Below are 21,149 nucleotides of genomic sequence, written 5' to 3'. Positions count from 1 at the left end.
TTTACATTGAATTATGGTATATTCATTACAGTAAAGGGGAGGGAGCATCAGGGTATCGAATGAATCGAAGACCGGTTGAGGGATGTGGTAACCAGCCCAAGTCATACAAGGTCGGAGGGGATTTTGGCGTGCCCTTCTAGAACACAAATAATCACGCAAGATAAGTTTGCACGGCGAAGTTATGTATCTAGAAACCGGGGGTATATGCTGGAAGGAGTGTCTTATATTCCCGTGGAATCATGTATGCGACATTGGTTATAGATCCACCCAAGCCCTTTTAGTCCTTCACGAACAGCATTGACTTGAAAGTTGCTTAGTAGATGAATTCGATTCTGTAGTAATTCTAGTTGCATACAATGGGAAACCCTTGAGGTGATGGCGGCTACCCCCATACATATATACATTTGAACCTTTTTTATATATATTAAATTTAATTGTACCAACGTTTTTGGAATGAAGAAACATGTACCTTTAACAGATATTTTTTTCAAAAATTATATTAGGAAAAACAATCTTCGCTTCTTAGGAACCACCCCCTTTTGAGAACCTCCTAAGTGCTGATTCTCTTATGTTAAGGAGCACGTGTCAGAGTTTGATGAAGAACCGTCCACGCGTTTCGAAGTTACGGTGGAACATACAAACATAGACGCATTCAAGTGCACTTATGCCACCATGATCATATTATGTTTTCAAAACAAAAAAAAATCAGGTTTTTAGAGAGATTTCATGGGGAGTTGCTCCATATTCATGAAGTCAATTGAAAAAATATTAATCTGAAAAAAGTTACTCACAGAAATTTCTAGGAATGGTTAAAACTGACGCAAGAACGCAATAACAACAGGAAATTGTATTATAAAAAGTCTTGAAGTCAATTTAAAATATAATATCTAAAAAAGGTTTCTCAAAGAAATTTCTAGGAGTGGGTAAAACTGACACAAGAACTCAACAACAGAAAATCCTTTTTTTCTTGTTTTCGGGTTATCCAACTGGTCGCTTAATAGCGTATAAAACTCTGCGCTGGGTCCTTTCGTGATGTCAACAAAGTGTCAGGGAGACCTCATACATCAGTTCTACCTGACGAGGCAGGCAATGCCGCCCACTAAAACACAGGCAGCATAGCCCAAGCATAACCGTCATGCCTATGCCCGCAGGCGGAGGCGTTCCGGCCCTGCGCGGACTCCACGAACTGACTTTAAGATCTCTCTGCATAATGATGATGATGAGAGAAAAATGATAGATCGAATTTGTAAATGTGCTTTGAATTTTTTGTACTACTTGAGTTGTAAAATTTAGTATAGTCAAGAAGTAGAGGATTCGTTAGCCCTGCCTGACACCAGTCCTCAACCGCGCGCCCGCTATCAATTTTCCAAGCCAAACAACCACAAATGAACTGATAGGAAAGACAAATTTCGGAGCATTAGTGGTTATCAACTTATCAGGGCAAATTTAGTCTTTTATCCCCCTAGCATTTATGCACTCTCCCAAGATACAAAGTAAATTGAGCGCAGCACAAGCTGCACGTTCGCGATAGTCGACAGAAACTTTAAAATATAGACGCACCCGCCTTCCAACCCTCGAGACCAAAGAGCTAGTGCAGTAAAGCTGTGGGCGTAAACGTCTCTCTAAGACACGACCCCTCCCTATCGACAGACCCCGCGGCCGGTCATCAGAGCACAGGACAGCCACGGGGCCAGTGCAAAAATCCTACTGACTATCTAGCATCGCCGCCCAGCCGAGATTCGAACACACGACACGAATTGACCTTATTTTCCCATCTGCTACCTAAGCACTTCTATTATTACCCGTAATCATTATAGAGTGGCCCTTCGGCATCCAACCGGATCTGGTATCCCGCTTACATCCCCTTACTAACTCTAAGCCCCCGACCAACCCAATCAATCCGACACAGGGACGTTAAATGTACTGGTTGGTGATAAAAATTTGAAGACTTTTACCATTTTATCTTGCTACCAGTCTTGCGACATGTTACTAGTACACAAGCACCGAAAATAAATGCAAGAATAACGACAACATCTTTTGTTCTACATGTCAGACACTCTTCGATATGGGGGAAAAGTGTCACCAGTCTTGGAGACACTTTTTTGTAGTCTCTTTTACTGCTTTGCGTCCGTAAGCCAAACATACAGCTTTCCCCCAAACAACACGGTTTTAAATAAAAAGATTCCCAATACATCTTATTCTATATCACTTCTCCATACTATTTCAACTATAACTGTAAGCAAAAAGCGGCTAATGCATGTCATTTCTACACGACATTTTGAGTGAATGGTCGGCTAACGTATGAAAATGTTTGCTTATTATCATGTACATATTCTGGCTAGTCTCAACACTTATAAGATAGGCACTGCCGGTACAGTAACAGTACAGAGCGATGGTGTTGGTTAAGAGTCTAACATGGCATTGCATGCTGGTAAATGTAATAGAAAAAGTGTAACCGTTTCGGTCCCTGATCCGACATTTTTCGGAGATATTTGTGATAGGGATGAATCCCAGAAACATTCATCTATTAATTATCAGAGATCCCCATACTGGCCTTATTCTTAAACGGAATAAAAGCACTTTCTAAACAACGCAGCAATCACATTTGGTAAATTTTTACCCCGAGTCCCACTTAAAAACACAAAAATATTTTGACATATACCCACATTTAGAAGTAAACTTGACCGTTGTTCATTTACTAATTAGTTAAAAAGCCACGTGGTGTAGACCACGACAAGGTTTTGCTTTGTCGTAGGGAACTCAACAACAACAGAAATTCGTATTATCATAGTTTTTTTTTTATCATAAAATCTAGAAATTGTCAAAAAAATATATTGAAAATTGAGGTAGAACATAGTTTTTCCATTTTCCTTAAATTTTCTACCGCTATGAAAAATTTTGTGAAAATCCAATTTTCCAGATAATATTTTTCTTGGATTCTTGAGAAAATTTATTGCATTTTTATGATTTTTTGTTTTAAATAAGCAATAGCCTAAATAAAACTAAAAACATTAATTTTTTAAGTTTGTTCCATTATGCAAGCGTATAAAATTTATGTATATTTTACATGTTTTACGCCTAAACAGTTTTTTAATAGCAAAAGGTAATGCTCTAATCCAGTAATTCCCAACCCTTTGGACCCCCATTTGGGAATCGCTGTCCCAATCGCTGTCGCTGAGAAATGTACATGTACAAAAAAACGATTAGAGAAATAAGCAAATTTATAAAAAGCAAGGATAAGTATAAAAAAAACTATGAACTATAAAAAATCAACAAAAATAAAATCATACATAACTAAAAACGCGTTTTCTGATTCTCCTTCGGTTGAAATTATGCAACCATGAAAACAATTTAGATTATGCGCACTTATGTTCACCGGCTCGAGCAACATATACTGAACGCTCTCGTGGCCAAGCCTCCTTCCTTACACAGCTGGTCTGGTCTGGCCTGGCCTGGTCTGGTGTGGCGTCCATAACAACGCGAAAGGCGCTCTATATGACTATTCGCTCTCTTCTCGCGAGCGCCGCTGCTGGTGATATTCATTTGACATTGAGGACTACTGCCCACTGTTCGTGCCGTGCTAACGAAGCAAAAATTGCCGTGCTTAAAGGTGTTTCATTCCATCGCGCCGCGTCTGGAACTTCTGCTGCTAGCTAGTCCTTATTCTTGTGCCAATTCGGAACGAAATCCTTGTCAGTCGTTGGACAACACTTCAAGGATTCGTACTACAAGTTTTCTTGTGCCGGCTTTCCGTTTCCGATTCGTAAAACTCTGTTGTTCGGTATCGTCGATTCTAGTGCTGAAAGTGTTAAAAACTGTGCTTACTGTTTGAGCTGTAGTTCTTTAAGATGTCCAGCAAGGTGCTTTTGTCTAAGGATCCTATCTATCAACAGATCCAAGAGTATTACAAGAAGCATGGTGCTTCTATCAACATCAAAAAACTCTTCCAAGAAGATGATATTCGTTTTGATAAATTCAGGTAAGTTTGATTGAACCAATTTGAATATGTAATGATACATTTAAGGCAAACAAGCCACCGAAACAACTACTAAGTAGCATATTTGTCACATTTGACCCTCAGACGGCTTTCCAATAGACACATAAATTAACTATCGATGTGCGCTAAAAATAGATTTTTCTCTGCGTGATTGATTTCAGTCTAAAACTATCGACTCCGGCCGACGGTGATATTCTGCTGGACTATTCCAAGAACCGGATCACCGACGATGCTTGGAACATGTTGCTGGAACTTGCCGAGTCACGCGACGTGGTAAAAACCCGAGACGATATGTTCGGTGGTGAACGTATTAACATCACTGAGAACCGAGCCGTGCTGCATATTGCGCTGCGAAATCGGTCAAACCATCCGATACTTGTTGACGGGAAGGATGTGATGCCCGAGGTGAATGCCGTATTGGCGCACATGAAGGAATTCACGGAGCAAGTACTTAATGGGGTTTGGCGCGGTTACACTAATAGGAAAATCAGTGATGTTGTCAACATCGGTATTGGTGGATCCGATTTGGGTCCCTTGATGGTATCCGAAGCCCTCAAGGCGTACAACACAGGCATTCGTTCCCACTTTGTTTCCAACGTTGATGGTACGCATATTGCTGAGACGTTGAAGAAGCTCGACCCAGAGACAACATTGTTTATCATTGCATCGAAGACCTTTACCACACAGGAAACTATTACCAATGCCACCGCCGCTAAAAGATGGTTCTTGGAGCGTTGCAGCGAAAAAGAAAACGTGGCTAAGCACTTTGTCGCTTTGTCTACCAACAAGGAAAAAGTGGCTGCCTTCGGCATTGATACTAAAAACATGTTCGAATTCTGGGATTGGGTTGGAGGCCGCTACTCCCTGTGGTCTGCTATTGGCCTCTCCATTTCGTTGGCGATAGGTTTCGATAACTTTGAAAAACTTTTGGATGGTGCTCATTATATGGATCAGCACTTTTTGTCCGCTCCATTGAACGAAAACGTAAGCCACCGATAAGTGATTCTCAATAAAAACAAACTTACTAACTTGAGGTATGTTGTTGTCTACCAACAGGCTCCGGTTATCCTGGCGCTAATGGGTATCTGGTACTCTAACTTTTACGGTGCCGAGACGCACGCTCTGCTGCCCTACGATCAGTATTTGCACCGGTTTGCCGCCTACTTCCAGCAAGGCGACATGGAGAGCAACGGCAAGGGTGTCACCAAGGCCGGTGAACGAGTTGACTTCAACACCGGCCCGATTGTGTGGGGCGAACCGGGAACCAACGGACAGCATGCATTTTATCAACTGATTCATCAGGTGAGTTTTATCATTCGATTATAGATTTGATGAAGTGATTTGATGTTGTGTAATATACAGCGTTGGAAAAATTGCAATTCACAGTAACAAAATCGTAAAAAGCACAACGACCAATTATGTTGTGATTAATATATGCCACATTAATATAAATTGCTACCTACGAACACCAGGCATTTATTTGACAACGTTACGCTTTTTAAAACAATTGATCGACATAAGTTCACACAATCAATTGGAAATTCCTCAAGCTTATATGTATAATCTCATATTTAGACAATTTTTAATATCTGTACGTGAACTGTTTGAAGCGAATGTACTTGTTTGGTAGGAAAATGGAAAGATTGTTCCTGACAAACATATTCCAAAAAAGTGACAAAATTCAATTCTCATACGGACATTTTCCAAATGATCGCACATAAATGACTGAAGTGCCTCAGAATTTTATAAAATTTCATACGCGGCGTAGTTAAAGAACTTATGAATGAAAACATCTAGAGCTCCTATTTTCCTAGAATTTCCCAAGATAATTTTTCTCGGTTATTGCTTATTTCAAAAAACATAACCAAGCCTCGCAGAACAATTTTTATCAAAATGTAAGTATATTTTTGCAGCTCGACAAACTAACTTCAGTTTTTCGATTATAACTCAAGAACAAAAAATAATGCTATCCTGAAGTGGAGTTTCCACTCCATTTTGTAAAAATCTTTTCCAAATGATATTTTTCCTAAATTTTCCGACCGCGGAATCTATTTTTTCCGACCGCCCTGCAAACAAAATTGCCACATTTTGTTACCGTCCGGGTACATTTTTGCATCTTCTTGATCAATAACGGAATATTAGACTTTGATAATCGAAAAATCAAAAAAAAAATTTGACCGATTATCATTGTCACGACGGGACCCTTCGGTGCGGTAACGCTCCTAACGGCAGCATACCGTCAGCTGTCAGCGAAGAGTGACATCGAGACTGACGAACGTCAGATACAGTTGGAACGTCAAAACGGACAAAGCGAGAAGAAACATAGTTGTTCGGTACACGCATCGATTCACAGTCAAAATTCTTATTTCTAATTATTTCGCTAAATTTGTTATCCTATTCATGCAAATTAGTTACCCTATTGTTAAATCTAAATACTAAAACAAGTTTACATGCAGTTACAACTTACTCTAAACAAAAGTGTAAAACTAAAATATGTAAGTACTGATCGATAGAAAGGTGAACCTAGTTAAACTTAATACTAGTGATAAAATTTATATACAGATAAAAGTTGATGCAGTAGAAAGTGGGAATCAGGCCACACCACTTCCAGAAAGTGTACACCAAATTTGTAAGACTGAATTAATTGAAACCTTATAAAATTTACTTAAAATAAATACATTTTTAGCTTAAAGCTTCACACAATAAAAACACGTGTCGCTATTCAGAGTTGGTCGACATAACCCAACATTTCTTTAAGAAATTTGTTCGGGTATCGGAAGTATGGCGGATAAAAATGATTCCCCGCACAATTGCCAGTCGTGTAAACGGACGGACTCCGCGGAAAGTGAGATGGTCGAATGCGAAGTTTGTCAACGGTGGGAGCACTTTGGATGTGCCGGAGTCGGTGAGGAAATTCGGCAGCAGGATGCCAGGTATGTCTGTCGACGATGCTCCCAGCAAGATAAACCAACCAAAGACGATCGACTGAAGGTTCCCGCTACTGAACCACAAACATCTAAGGGTTCTAAGGCGAATTCCCGGGTGAGTTCCAGAAGGACGAAGAAGAATCCCGACCCACCGGCAAGTGTGACATCCAGCACGCGAGCTGCTCTGCTGGCGGAACAGCTAAAACTCGTCGAAGAACAGCAAAAACTAGACGAGCAAGCCCTGCTGGAAGAAGGAGAAATTAAAAAACTACATCGTGAAAGGCAGCTGAAAGAAGAGTTGGAGTTGAAGCGGAAGCAACAGCAGCTTCGGAAGGAATCCCTCGAAAAGCGACAGAGCCTTCTTCGGCAAATGGCGGAAGCTAGCAATGCAAGTGGCTCGGTCGTCAACACTAACGAGAAGGTGAACAATTGGCTAGACGGACAGGCCGCTGGAAGATCAGACGGAGGTCGATCAGTGCAAGCAAAGGATCTATGCGTGAATCAGATTTCCGGAGACCCGGCGGAGCAACCTACTTCCCCGCTACCATTCGTGCCGCAGAATTCCGAGCAGCAGAATTTCCCAGTTCATCCCCTGCCACCGGTGCAGAACACCAACGGTTCCCGTTTAGACGAATTTCCACCGCGATTTCCAAGCGGTACAGTACCAGTAATCGGATCACATTCTTCAAGGCCAGCTCAAGTACCACAACCTGCACCGACTGCCCCCATTTTCTCTGGTGCAACCCTGTCGCAAGCGCAAATTGCTGCGAGACAGGTTTTGGGCAAAGATTTACTTGTTTTCAGCGGGAGCCCCGAAGAGTGGCCCATCTTCATTAGTAACTTCGAGCAGTCTACGGCCACCTGCGGTTACTCAGATGCGGAAAACTTGGTACGCCTTCAACGGTCGCTGAAGGGAAATGCCCTCGAATCGGTGAGAAGCCGATTACTCTTACCAGCAAGTGTACCGCACGTCGTACAGACCCTGCGTACTCTCTTCGGAAGACCGGAACTCCTGATCCGGTCCTTGCTGAGTAAAATTCATCAAATCCCACAGCCGAGGTTCGACCGGCTGGAAACGGTTATGCAATTTGGTCTAGCAGTGCAGAATCTAGTCGACCACCTCAAAGCGGCGCAGCAGTGCAACCATTTGGCGAATCCGGTTCTCTTACAAGAGCTGGTGGAGAAACTTCCGGGTTCAATGCGGCTGGACTGGGCAGTATTCAAGAACCGGCATCATCCGGTGACACTCGATACGTTCGGCGAGTTCATGTCCGGGTTGGTCACGGCGGCCAGCGAGGTTTCCTTCAACATTCCGGGACCGACTACCATAAAATTCCTCACGCAGACCGAAAGCAGGAGCAACAAGCAGAAAGGTGGAAATATGGGTGTCGTTCAAACCCACTCTGCAGACGAAAGTCATCCCGTTCTCACAACTTCCACACCGAGCAGCACCCCTACAAGCACCAAACCAGGCAAGCAATGCCTGTCGTGTGGTCGAGTAGGACACCGAGTAGCCGAATGTCAGCAATTCAACGGTGCCAGCGTAGATGAGCGGTGGGAGTTAGTGCAGCAGAAAAGTCTTTGCCGGACGTGCCTCAACAGTCACGGCAAATGGCCGTGTCGGTCCTGGAACGGTTGCGGTGTCAGCGGATGTCGGCAGAAACACCACACTCTTCTGCACTCTGCTACGATTTCCGAGCGAACGAATATTTCTTCTAGCCATGTAACTTCCGGGGACTTGCAGTGGCCACTTTTCCGGGTCCTTCCGGTCATCCTACATGGCATCAATGAATCCAAAACGATCTACGCCTTCATCGATGAAGGGTCATCCTACACCTTGCTTGATGAATCTGTTGCGAAATCGGTTGGTGTTAGTGGCAAACCGGAAGCGCTGACCCTAAAGTGGACCGGAAATGTGACACGGGTTGAGCCGAATTCCCAATGCGTGCGGCTTGACGTCTCCGGCAAATGTAGCAATTCCCGCTACACTCTGTCCAATGTGCGTACGGTTAGCCGTCTTGTACTGCCCATGCAAAGTTCGAATTACCGGGATCTTGCAAATCGTTTCCCTCATTTGCGCGGTCTCCCAGTCGAAGACTACGAGTCAATCGAACCCAAGCTGCTCATAGGTTTAGATAATCTCCGATTGTGCGTTCCTCTGAAGCTGCGAGAAGGGCCGCCATCACATCCTATCGGTGCGAAATGTCGGTTGGGTTGGAGCATTTATGGGTACGTCAAAACACTCGAAAACACTCCAAAACACGTTCCAAAACACAGCGCAATCGTCGGTTTCCACATCGGGACAGTTTCCGATCCCGATCGTGAACTAAATGAACAGCTTCGTGACTACTTTACCCTCGAAGATGCTGGACTCGTCGAACCACGCCATGGATCACCCGACGAGAACCGCGCAATACAGCTGCTAGAGGAAACTACTCGTCGAACACCTACCAGTACGAACTTCGAAACCGATCGTGGTATCAAGGTGGCACTTGTCGGGGCGAAGACCAAGGTGGCGCCACAAAAGACGCTCTCGATCCCTCGACTTGAACTGAAGGCAGCGGTTCTGGGCATCCGCCTGATGGAGACCGTCCAGAAGTATCACTCGTACACGGTCAATCAGCGCCACTGTAGGAGCGATGCAAGCACTGTACTCGCGTGGGTACGTTCAACTGATCATCGCCGCTACCACAAGTTTGTTGCCGTTCGGATTGGCGAGATCTTGTCATCAACACAGCAGTCGGAGTGGAGGTGGGTATCGTCTGCACTGAACGTTGCCGATCAGGCAACCAAATGGAACAACAACCCGCAGGTAACTTCAAACGATCCCTGGTTTCGAGGACCGAACTTGCTCTACGAGTCTGAAGATCGGTGGCCTAAGCAGCGCAATGTCACACCGACTGAGGAAGAGCTTCGTCCCATTCATCTTCACGCCGCCCACTTTGCTCCCCACATGGTATTCGCAAGATTTGATCAGTGGACCAAAATGCACCGTGTAGCTGCGTATGTTCTTCGCGGCATCGATAATTTCCGCCGGCGTAGAACCAACGACAAGGTGGAACTGGGTCACCTCACTAGCGATGAACTCCGACGGGCAGAAGAAGCGTTGCTGAAGACCGCTCAAAGTGAGTGCTTCGCCGACGAAATCAACATCCTCGTCAAAACTCACGGGACGCCCGAGAATCGACATGCTACCGTGAACAAATCTAGCACCATCTACACAAAATGTCCGTTCCTGGATGAGAAGGGTATCCTGCGCAGTCGTGGCCGAATCGGTGCCGCTCCGTATGCACCGACCGAAGCTAAGTTTCCCATAATCCTTCCCAACCAACATCTAATTACATTCCTCCTTGTAGACTGGTACCATCGCCGTTTCCGTCATGCCAACCGCGAGACCATCTTCAACGAGATTCGCCAGCGCTTCGAAATCTCATCATTACGACGACTGCTGGAGAAAGTAGAGCGCGCCTGTGCCTTCTGCCGCCTAACGAAAGCGATCCCCAGACCACCAGTCATGGTTCCGCTACCTGAGATGCGCCTGACAGCTTTCATTCAACCCTTTACCTTCACCGGGTTGGACTACTTCGGGCCAGTACTCGTGAAGGTGGGCAGAGGCAACGTGAAACGGTGGGTTGCCCTCTTCACCTGCCTTACTATCAGAGCGGTGCACATGGAGCTAGTGCACTCACTGAGCACCGAATCTTGCATTATGGCAGTTAAACGCTTCGTGGCACGCAGAGGCATGCCAAGAGAGTTCTGGACAGACAACGGCACCTGTTTCCAAGGTACCAGTAACGAGCTGAAGGCTCAAAGGGACACCTCAAACAAAGCACTCTCGGAAAAGTTCACGTCGGCAGACACCACCTGGAAATTCATCCCACCAGCGGCGCCGCACATGGGAGGCGCGTGGGAGAGGCTCGTGGCGGTGGCGATTGGAGCAATCCTGCACTGTCCACGCAAACCGGATGATGAAACCTTAGAGACCGTCCTTCTGGAAGCGGAGGGAATGATCAACTCTAGACCACTTACCGTTGTCCCTCTCGAGTCCGCGGATCGGCAGGCTCTAACCCCCAACCACTTCCTGCTGGGTAGCTCCTCTGGGTCAAAGTTCCTACCGACCGAACAGCTGGACGTACGCTCTACCCTTCGAAGTAGTTGGAAGCTAGCCAGGTACATAGTCGACGATTTCTGGAACAGATGGCTCAAGGAGTATCTACCCGTAATTACGCGGAGATGCAAATGGTTTCAGGACGTGAAGGATCTGGCGGAAGGCGACTTGGTTCTCGTGGTTGACGGAACGGCGAGAAACCAGTGGATACGAGGACGAATCGAACAAGTGTTTCCTGGACGCGACGGCAGAGTACGGCAGGCGCTGGTTCGGACATCCTCAGGGATCCTGCGTAGACCAGCAGTAAAGATCGCTGTATTAGACGTCGAGGAGAAAGGTAAACCTGGTTCCGGTGTATCTGGAGAATCGGACTCTCACCAAGGTTTACGGGCGGGAGTATGTCACGACGGGACCCTTCGGTGCGGTAACGCTCCTAACGGCAGCATACCGTCAGCTGTCAGCGAAGAGTGACATCGAGACTGACGAACGTCAGATACAGTTGGAACGTCAAAACGGACAAAGCGAGAAGAAACATAGTTGTTCGGTACACGCATCGATTCACAGTCAAAATTCTTATTTCTAATTATTTCGCTAAATTTGTTATCCTATTCATGCAAATTAGTTACCCTATTGTTAAATCTAAATACTAAAACAAGTTTACATGCAGTTACAACTTACTCTAAACAAAAGTGTAAAACTAAAATATGTAAGTACTGATCGATAGAAAGGTGAACCTAGTTAAACTTAATACTAGTGATAAAATTTATATACAGATAAAAGTTGATGCAGTAGAAAGTGGGAATCAGGCCACACCACTTCCAGAAAGTGTACACCAAATTTGTAAGACTGAATTAATTGAAACCTTATAAAATTTACTTAAAATAAATACATTTTTAGCTTAAAGCTTCACACAATAAAAACACGTGTCGCTATTCAGAGTTGGTCGACATAACCCAACAATCATATAAACGATTGAGTTGGCGTAGATTGGCCTAAATCGGAACATAGAATACGAAATGGATGTACAGTAGGATTTCGAATTTGGCAACAAATGCGTGTTGCCAATGTTGCCAAAATCGAAACCGTGGCAAAATCGGAACACTCAAAAAGTCCGACGAAAGCGTCAGGCCGACGCGAGCAAGTTTTTTTTTACCCTGCGATAAGACGTAGTCCTACGTAAATAAAAATATTACTTTTCGAAACATTACAACTACAAACGTTATTTTGAACATGTATGCGGAAACTGATTGATGTTTAAGCTTATTTTTGGAAGCGCAATACTTTTGTTGCCAAAATCGGTATCCGTACCGACGCATGCCAAAATCGAACCATGTCAAAATTGAAACCCCACTGTGCCTGTATGCGGTCATTGAGAATTTTACAATTTTTGAAATTTACGCGGTTTGCTCTACATGTCTAATTTAAGGATAATTTACGAATTTACTAAGCTTTTTGGATAGCGATTTTCGGAATTTACTCAGATTTTTACACGGATTTTACGAGAATTTTGGATCCTTAATTACCCGAATCATATCCTTCAGTGGTACTTAAAAGACGTGCTGGAGCTCTATGTAAACCATTGCAAAAGATTTGTAATATGTCACTAGAATAGAACAGACTTTCGGAATGTGGGAAAAGATCCTATGTTCTACCAGTCTACAAAAATGAAGATAAACGTGACATACCACACTAACGAGGTATCACCCCTTTATGTTACTTACTTACTTATGTGTCCATGTCCGCCGGTCCGGCAGAACAAAGGGATGAAGTCAGAGATCTCCACTGCTGACGGTTACCCGCCATGGCTTTTACCTGTCGCCAGGACAGGTTCTCCTCTACAGTCCGGATGTCGTTGGCTAAACTCCATCGCCATGAGCCTCTGGGTCGGCCTCTTCTACGTTGTCCTTGTGGATTCGAGTGCTTCTCTGCAAACCTCGTTCGCTCTTTTCCTCAAGGTGTGTCCGATCCACTTCCACCTACGTTCACGAATTTCTGTGGCTATCGGCCGTTGATGACACCGACGATGGGGTTCCTCATTGGATATTCAATTATCAGGCCAGCAGGCACAAATGATGTATCGCAGACACCCGTTAATGAATACCTGCAGTTTTTGCGTTGTCTCCGCTGAGACGCACCACGTTTCGCAGGCATACAGCAGTACGGATTTCACGTTTGAATTTAAAGATTATCGGGTTTTCGTACGTAGAGTGATCTGGTTTGAGCGCCAAATGTTTCGCAGACCTGCAGAGGCACCCCTGGCTTTCCTGATCCGTGTGGCTATATCAGTCTTGATACCACCACCGGACGTTGTTTGGCTACCAAGATATTGAAAGGCGTCTACCTGCTCAACTTGTTGTCTCGCTACTGTGAAGCTGGTGGAATTGTCAGTGTTCACTACCATAGACTTAGTTTTCGCTACATTGACTGTAAGACCTGCTGCCTGGGAGCTCTCGGAGAGGTCATCTAACTTGCTCTGCATATCGTTTCGGCGTTATTCGAGCAAGACAATGTCGTCGGCTAGGTCGAGGTCATTTAGCTGCTCCATCGTTAAAGGATTCCAAGGCAATCTTCGATTTGGTCTACTGTCAATTGCTCCAACTAATATCTCATCCATAACGATGAGAAACACAAGCGGTGATAAAATGCAGCCCTGTCTCACGCCAGCAGTAACCCTTATGGGATCGGACAAGACGCCGTCGTGCAAAACCTTGCACGAGAACGCCTCGTACTGAACCTCGATGAGATGGACTAGCTTATCTGGAACTCCTCTACGCCTAAGTGTGCCCCAGATGTTTTCGTGGTTGAGCTGGTAGAACGCCTTTTCGAAGTCAACGGACACCAACAGAAGAGAATCCTGGAATTCGTTGATCTGCTCCAATATAATGCGGAACGTTGTGATATCATGGTCTACACATAATCGGCCAGCACGGAATCCAGTTTGCTGCCGCCGGAGAGTAGCGTCGATCTTCTCCTGGATCCGGTTGAGGATTACCTTTAGATTAGAGTACTTTGAGAGTAATACAGTTAGAACTTCTTTCTTAGGGACTTTGACCAATATGCCCTGCATCCAGTCCACCGGAAAAGTTGCGGTTTCCCATATATTGCTGAAAAACTGATGCATCATCTGGGCTAACAAAGATGGGTCAGCTTTGAGCATTTCGGCTGAAATATCCCTGGCACTCTATTGGATTTCTCCTGACGGCTGCTACAATTTCATCCAGCGATGGCACCTCCGAGCTGACGCGATTAATTCGACAAACTGTAGGCGTCATACGCTGCTGGTTTTGTTGTTCTCTGACATTTGAAACTCGGAAGAGTTGTTCAAAATGTTCAGTCCATCGCTTAAGCTGTTCTGTACGGTCAGTCAATAGCTGACCAGCCCTGTCCTTTAGCGGCATCTTTGCATTCATCCTGGCACCACTAAGGCGGCGAGAAATATCGTACAACAAACGGATATCACTATTGGCGGCGGCGGTTTCTCCTTGTTCAGCTAGGGAGTTAGTCCAGGCTCTCTTGTCCTGCCTACAAGCACGTTTAACAGCCCTCTCCAGTTCGGCGTATCGTTGACGGGCAGCTGTCTTAGTCGATCTGGTTTTCGCTCGCTCAATGCCGGCTTTCGCCTCTCTCCGCACGTCGATCTTCCTCCATGTTTCATCCGAAATCCACTCCTCCGCCCGCTGCGCGCTTTGCCGTGGGTTTCATCACTTGTCGTGATGAAGGTGTTCTTGATGCCGGTCCATTGCTCTTCGACGGTTCCACCAGGTGGCAACTCCGAGGCTCGAGATTCAAGTTGTTCGACAAAAGCCCTTTTCACCTCAGGATTCTCCAATCGGCGGACTCTCCTCCCGTCGTTGGACACGTGCGACGCGCAGACGTATCTCAGCGATAACAAGATGATGGTCGGATGCAATATCTGCGCGTTTGTTGCGTACATCAAGAAGGCTCCGCCATTTCCGGTTGATGCAGATGTGGTCGATTTGGTTTTCTGTTCGGCCGTCGCGGGAAACCCACATGACTTTATGTACTGGTCTATGGGGGAAGAGCGATCCACCAATGACCATGTTGTTATTACCACAGAATTCTGTAAACAGCTCCCCGTTGTCGCTCATCTTTCCTAGGCCATGGCGTCCCATGACGCGTTCAAGGTCCGCGGTTTTTGAACCAATCTTCGCGTTGAAGTCGCCCATGTGGATTTGGATGTCCCCCTTCGGGATTTTCTCAATCACGCTATTCAGCTGGCTGTAAAAACTCTCTTTCTCCTGCAGGCCGGTAGCATCTGTTGGCGCATAGCACTGTATTGCTGTAAGGTTCCTAACCCGTGTTCTGAATCTGGCAACGATTATTCGCTCGTTTATCGGTTCCCACTTCATCAAGGCTGCCCCTGGGCTCAGTAAGAATCCAATTCCTCTTTCTCGAGTAGCATTTGGTCCTCGTATGCCAGAGTAGAGCAAGACTTGCCCGGATGATGTCCTGTGTGATGTCCTCAGCCCCAGGATTTCAAGCTTCAGGCGGCTAGCTTCCCTTGCAAGTTGAGCCAGCTTGCCCTGCTGGGCAAGGGTCAGTATATTCCATGTTCCGATTCGTGTCCGTGTTTTCATGCTAAAGGTCGTTGCCAATAATCCAGAGAGATTTCTTCGTTCATTTTCGGTAACTTTTTTGTGTTCCGGTACAGTAGGCTGTTAACCTAAGGTCCTTATCCCGCTGATGGGGCTGCCATCTTAATGTGGGCGGGAGCCACTGTGCCCCCTTTCCTGTTAGCATACGACAACCGAAGTTGCGTACCCCAGCCGGCACCTCGTGGAGTTAGGAATAGGAGTTAATGAACAGAGGTTATGGAATGCACATGTTCACCCTTTGCCAGACCCTCGCTCACTCAGCTCCCGAGAATTTCTTCGGTCATTGTACGCAATACTGACAACACGAACCAATCCAGGCGACGTGCAGTGTTTTCAATGACGTGTACGACTAATTTAGTTTTACGATACCGACGAATACGTTTGAGCAATTCCAGCTCAAGTAGCAAAACGATTTGACTCGACTATTTTTGATTGGAATGAAATTTTTCTAACGTGTTGGATACCACGCAAAAACTCATTTTGCACTAAACTTAATTTTTTTCGTCAAGAGTAACTTTTCAAAATGGCGTATTTAGAAATGAGGTTACTTTTTTTATCTAGCTACTGCTACATTTAGCTAGTTACTGACTCCGGCAACCGATTTGTGCAAAACTGATGCGCTAAAATGCATTAGTATCGCCGTAAATAGCGGAAGAGAGGGGACACGAAGAGAATCTCTCATTGTCAGATACGTCGAAATGAAAAAGTACCCGAGAATTGCTGTTAGACTTGCCAAAAATGCTTGAAGAATAGTGGCTGAAAAGTTTAACTAGACCCGCTTTACTTACCAGACTTACCAGACTGCCAGGATGTCGTTTGCTATGCTGCGTCTGGGTCTGCCTCTTTTACATTGTTCTTGCGGATTCCAGTCGAGTGCTTCAATGCAGATCTTTCCCGCTCCTTTCATCAAGATGTGTCCCATCTACTTCCACGTACGTTTTCGAATTCCTGTTGCTATCGGTCGCTGACATTGACGATGGGCTTTCCCTTTGGATATCCAGTTGGCAGATCACCAGACACGAATGGCGCACTTAATGGCGGCTACTGGGTACACTTTTCAAAAATGTTTATTTGCTTTTGGCAACTCCGCTCACGTACGCATGATATTCCTACAACAACAATCAAGGGTGGAAATGTTAACTTGACGTGAATAAAGTTGCCAAAAGCATGCTAATATTTTCCGAACGTTGTACCCACCAGCCGCCATTACGCACGCGAAAAGGTGGATATCGCAGGCAGCGATTAATAAATGCCTGCAGTTTTGGCGACGTGCACCACATTTCGCAGGCGTACAACAATGTAGATTTAACGTTTCAGTTCAAATTCGGGTTTTGGTATGTAGAGTGATCTGGTTTGAGCACCAGATGTTTCGCAGATCTGCAAGGCACCCTTGGCTATACTGATATGTGAAGCTATATCAGTCTTCGTACCACAATCGGGCGTTGTCTGGCTACCGAGATATTCAAAGACTCTTATAGGGTTTGTGCCTTGACGGTTGAAGCTCAAGCAATAAGACAAGACATGCCCGAACGGAACGGAACAACATTGATTAGATATGGGCAATCAGATTACTTCTCAACCATTGTAAAAAAACGTGTGCTTCATGTAAATAGATTTTCTCGCTTTTAAAAATTTACTTGAAATCTTTAAGGTCCTTTAAGGTGAAATTAGCAGTCATCGATTCTGCCAATTTCAGAAGCAGTTTTTTTGTTTGAAACAAAAATTCTGTTTATAAAAATATATTCGCTGTGTTCAGACTAGTAAGAAGAATGCAGTATTTACATTTTTACAAACAGAACCCCGCTTTTGGGCCCAAAAACTGCTTCCGAAATTGCGCTCTCCGACGAAAAGTCAATGATTGCTAATTTCCCGTTAAGGTCGATTTTTCAACTTCTCAAGTACGGATCAGCGGGGTGCTATCCCTATCTTAACGAACGGTGTTTGACAGTCGACCTAACGAAGGACGCTATTGCAGGAAAAGCGCCTGTCTGACAGGTAAATTTGCTGCCAACCTTGTAGAGATGTGCTGAGATGTTGACTACAAAAACTTGGCACCCATCGCAAGCCCCTGGTACGGTTGGTACAGACAGTTGATTTTGCAGAAAGAAGTTTTACAGTATAATCAATATATATAGAATGCCAGTGTCGCTGCAGTGCGCGTGGTAAACATCACACATGTTCAGATAATGTATTTACATTATATATGCAAATGTGTGCGTGCCTGAGATTCATCAAAAGGGGAATCTCATTGTCAAACTTTGACAACTAGTTTAAAATTTCAATTATGGCTGCCAACTAATGTGATTGGAAACTTCGCTTGCTTCAAATTTCTGAAAAAGTCGGTGCAAAAGGGCGCAGTTGTGGGATTCTATTCATTCGGACGAAAAGAAAAAGAACGTTTACAGCCATTTCACTGGCATAAAAACACAGCGGAGAACGCACTGATGACAGCACCAACCAGCGCACAGATAAAGAACAGATAAATAACAATGAGCAACTTTGACAACGAAGTTCCCGACTCACAGACTTGATACAGATTGTTAGCATCATGTTTACCACAATGAGTCATATAGAAAAACAGCGACACTGGCATTCTATATATATTGATTCTATTAGTTTTACTCATTTACGGTTGTGGTTGTACACAACTAATTTTTTTTGCCCCCAATTTTTAAACCTTCAAAGGGAGGGTGCTGACAAAAAACCTTAAAAATAAGTTTCAATTTAACCGTTTAATTTATTGCTGCATTAAATACTCAGAAAAATCAATATGGTCGTTTGTCTTTCATTGACATTTACATTACTCTAGACAAATGACTTCATTAGCTTTCAAGTTAGTCCCAACTAAGCGAATGAATAGTGATTTGATGGCAAAATACCTTTGACTTTAACCTTTGGCTATAATTACTTTAAATTCAGCTAGTATCTCCAGGCACGTGCCACTTAAGTGTCGTTCTAATGTGTTGAAATGATACTGACGTTTTTCGTCACCTCTGCTGATATCATGATTCCTACTTTCAACCATAAGAAAGTGTAAAAGTAACACATATTAATTCACTGTGACCATTTATTTGCCGTGGATGACTTCTTAAAGATATGACCTCGTGATAGCCATCTACCGACGAATACAAATTAACATAAATCCATTGGAAATTCTTTCAACCCTCACGGCGAATGTAGCTCTAATCAGAATATCAGAGCACGCAACCCAACCAACAAACAATGGTGCGGGAGGCAAGCTGTTTCAAAAAGCAGGATTGCGATTTTATTGCCGAGTCAATCATCGCCGCCGTCCGTTCCCACCACCATGGTGTGATTTTAGGAGCACGGTACGATTTCAGTAATGGATCACACCTTCACACGACTCCAACCCATTCTTCCCGGGTGGCCTACGGTCAGCGCTTATGGCCGCACTCACGAATAGCGACTCTAGGCACCGCCAATATTATAGCTGAATATTGCGGAGCAAAATGTACAAGAACTTTCCCTCCGCAGAATTACGAATAAGACGCATTACGCTTCAAATCTGCTTTTCCACTTTCGCATGAAAGAAAGCTATAAAAACTAATCAAATGTTGTTAACTTATCGCATACACTTTGCTCGGGCCGAATTTGAAAGAAATGGTGAAAAGGTCAACCACTCGGTCTGACTTCTAGAGATTAATCTTTTGATTGCCACCAGGCTCTGGCACGGAAAATTTTACACGTTAAATTAACTCAACAAATGCCAAATTTCCATTGCAAATAATTCTTTGTGACCTCGAGAGCTAATACTACTTTCACAAATACCAAGATTCCATAAATTACCATCTGCATCATGTTCAAGCGAGAACAAGGAACGGAACTTAAATAGTTCTTTTACCGTCGATTAAGTTTTTATAGCGCTACAACATGTTGATGACTTCTCTTTCTCTCTTTGTTTTCAGGGTACTCGTCTTATTCCGTGCGACTTCATCGCTCCGGTCATCACCCACAATCCGGTGGAGGACGGTGCCATGCACAAGATCCTGTTGGCCAATTATCTTGCTCAAACGGAAGCACTGATGATGGGCAAAACCGAAGAGCAAGCTCGTGGCGATCTGGAAAAGGCCGGCCTGTCCGGCGATAAGCTCGAAAAGCTGCTTCCGCACAAGGTATTCACCGGAAACCGGCCAACCAATTCGATTCTGGTGAAGAAAATCACCCCATTCACACTGGGTGCCCTGATTGCGATGTACGAGCACAAGATCTTCACCCAGGGTGTCATCTGGGATGTGAACTCGTTCGACCAGTGGGGCGTCGAGCTGGGCAAAGCACTGGCCAAGGCTATCGAAGTGGACCTGGCGGACAGCAACCTAACTACCTCGCATGATTCATCCACCAACGGGCTCATTAATTTTATCAAAATCAACTGGGAGTAGAATGTTACCGGTTGCTGTTAAATTATTTTCGAATAAAAGATATGTTTTCCTTTTTGTTTTAAAATAACTTTTTCAACGTAAGCTTACAGATAATGGCGCTAAAATTGACAGTAATCTCAACATTTGTGAAGAATACAAACAACTTGCTAATTGTGAAACTATTCAAAGGCAAAATTATCGCTTTTAAAATAAATATAGCACACATGTTAAATGAAACAGTTGAAAAAAAAACTAGTTAAACTTTATGATGACGATATCACGCTGTGCTCCTTTGTCAAATGTTTCTGAAGAATCGTGCTGATGACCAATTGACGACAAGAAGGATATTACTGCAGAGGTTGCGTGTTTCTGACAGGTTTGTTTTCTTAATGAATGGCATGTTGTACATGCCAGATCGACAGCTTTTGCTGTTGCTGATTGAAAATTTTGCCTTTTGCTGGTAAGTCTGAGTTAATCAAAAATAAAGTTTAGTGTGATTTGAATATGCAATTAGACAGTGAAATTTAGTGTTCCAACAGCGAAAATATTTATTTTGTTTCATTTAGGTTTAGCAAGCCACTCTAGTGCAGTGCCTTTGGTGTTTGCTGAATGAATCTAAATATTTGAGACTAGCTGTATAAATCTACCGGTACATGTAAATACTAAACTCTAAATATTGTCTCCCGAGCCAATTGAGTTCTTGCCGACTTTGATAGGATAACATATAGAAGTGTTTAATGTTTAATGACAGTGTTATGAATGACCATGGTTTGGGCTGCATATGTTTGACGAACAAATAGACAAAAGCATTTGGAAACATTCGATGGAGAGTGATAGTCGCCTCGATTCTACATTCCGATTGCACACGTTCCGATTAGAAATCATATTCTGAATTCTGATTGACGTGTGTTATAGCATACAATTTGATTCGGATCAGAGTGATATTTCTGCAAACTGAAGTTTATATTTTATCCCGTACTAGTTGGGAAGATTGCTATGGTACACCTGCAAAATTTGGAACACGGTTGGCCGGCCACGTTGCAAGGATGCCGGAAGACTGTACAGTGAATTCCGTTGTCTTCAAGAACCCCATCGGTACCAGGAATAGAGGAGCCCAACGTG

General features: G+C 44.2%; 1 protein-coding gene across 1 annotated transcript; it reads left to right on the top strand.

Annotated features, from left to right (window-relative positions):
* The first annotated feature begins 3,562 nt into the window (after window positions 1-3,562).
* On the top strand, window positions 3,563-20,264 carry LOC128738724 (glucose-6-phosphate isomerase). The gene is made up of 4 exons (XM_053834050.1): window positions 3,563-3,979; window positions 4,159-4,981; window positions 5,054-5,299; window positions 19,575-20,264. The coding sequence occupies exons 1-4, from the start codon at window positions 3,849-3,851 to the stop codon at window positions 20,046-20,048; spliced, it is 1,674 nt and encodes a 557-aa protein (XP_053690025.1). The 5' UTR covers window positions 3,563-3,848; the 3' UTR covers window positions 20,049-20,264.
* Window positions 20,265-21,149: the final 885 nt, after the last annotated feature.

The sequence above is a fragment of the Sabethes cyaneus genome, chromosome 2 (genome assembly GCF_943734655.1).
Source record: "Sabethes cyaneus chromosome 2, idSabCyanKW18_F2, whole genome shotgun sequence".
Lineage (NCBI taxonomy): Eukaryota > Metazoa > Arthropoda > Insecta > Diptera > Culicidae > Sabethes > Sabethes cyaneus.
The sequence above is the reverse complement of the archived record's forward strand: the minus strand, read 5'-3'. Positions and strand labels throughout refer to the sequence as shown.

Coding starts and splice junctions, on each gene's coding strand:
- LOC128738724 (XM_053834050.1), top strand. CDS start 3,849: ATGTCCAGCAAGGTGCTTTTGTCTAAGGATCCTATCTATCAACAGATC. Junction 3,980..4,158: donor ATTCGTTTTGATAAATTCAG/GTAAGTTTGATT, acceptor GATTGATTTCAG/TCTAAAACTATCGACTCCGG. Junction 5,300..19,574: donor TTTATCAACTGATTCATCAG/GTGAGTTTTATC, acceptor CTTTGTTTTCAG/GGTACTCGTCTTATTCCGTG.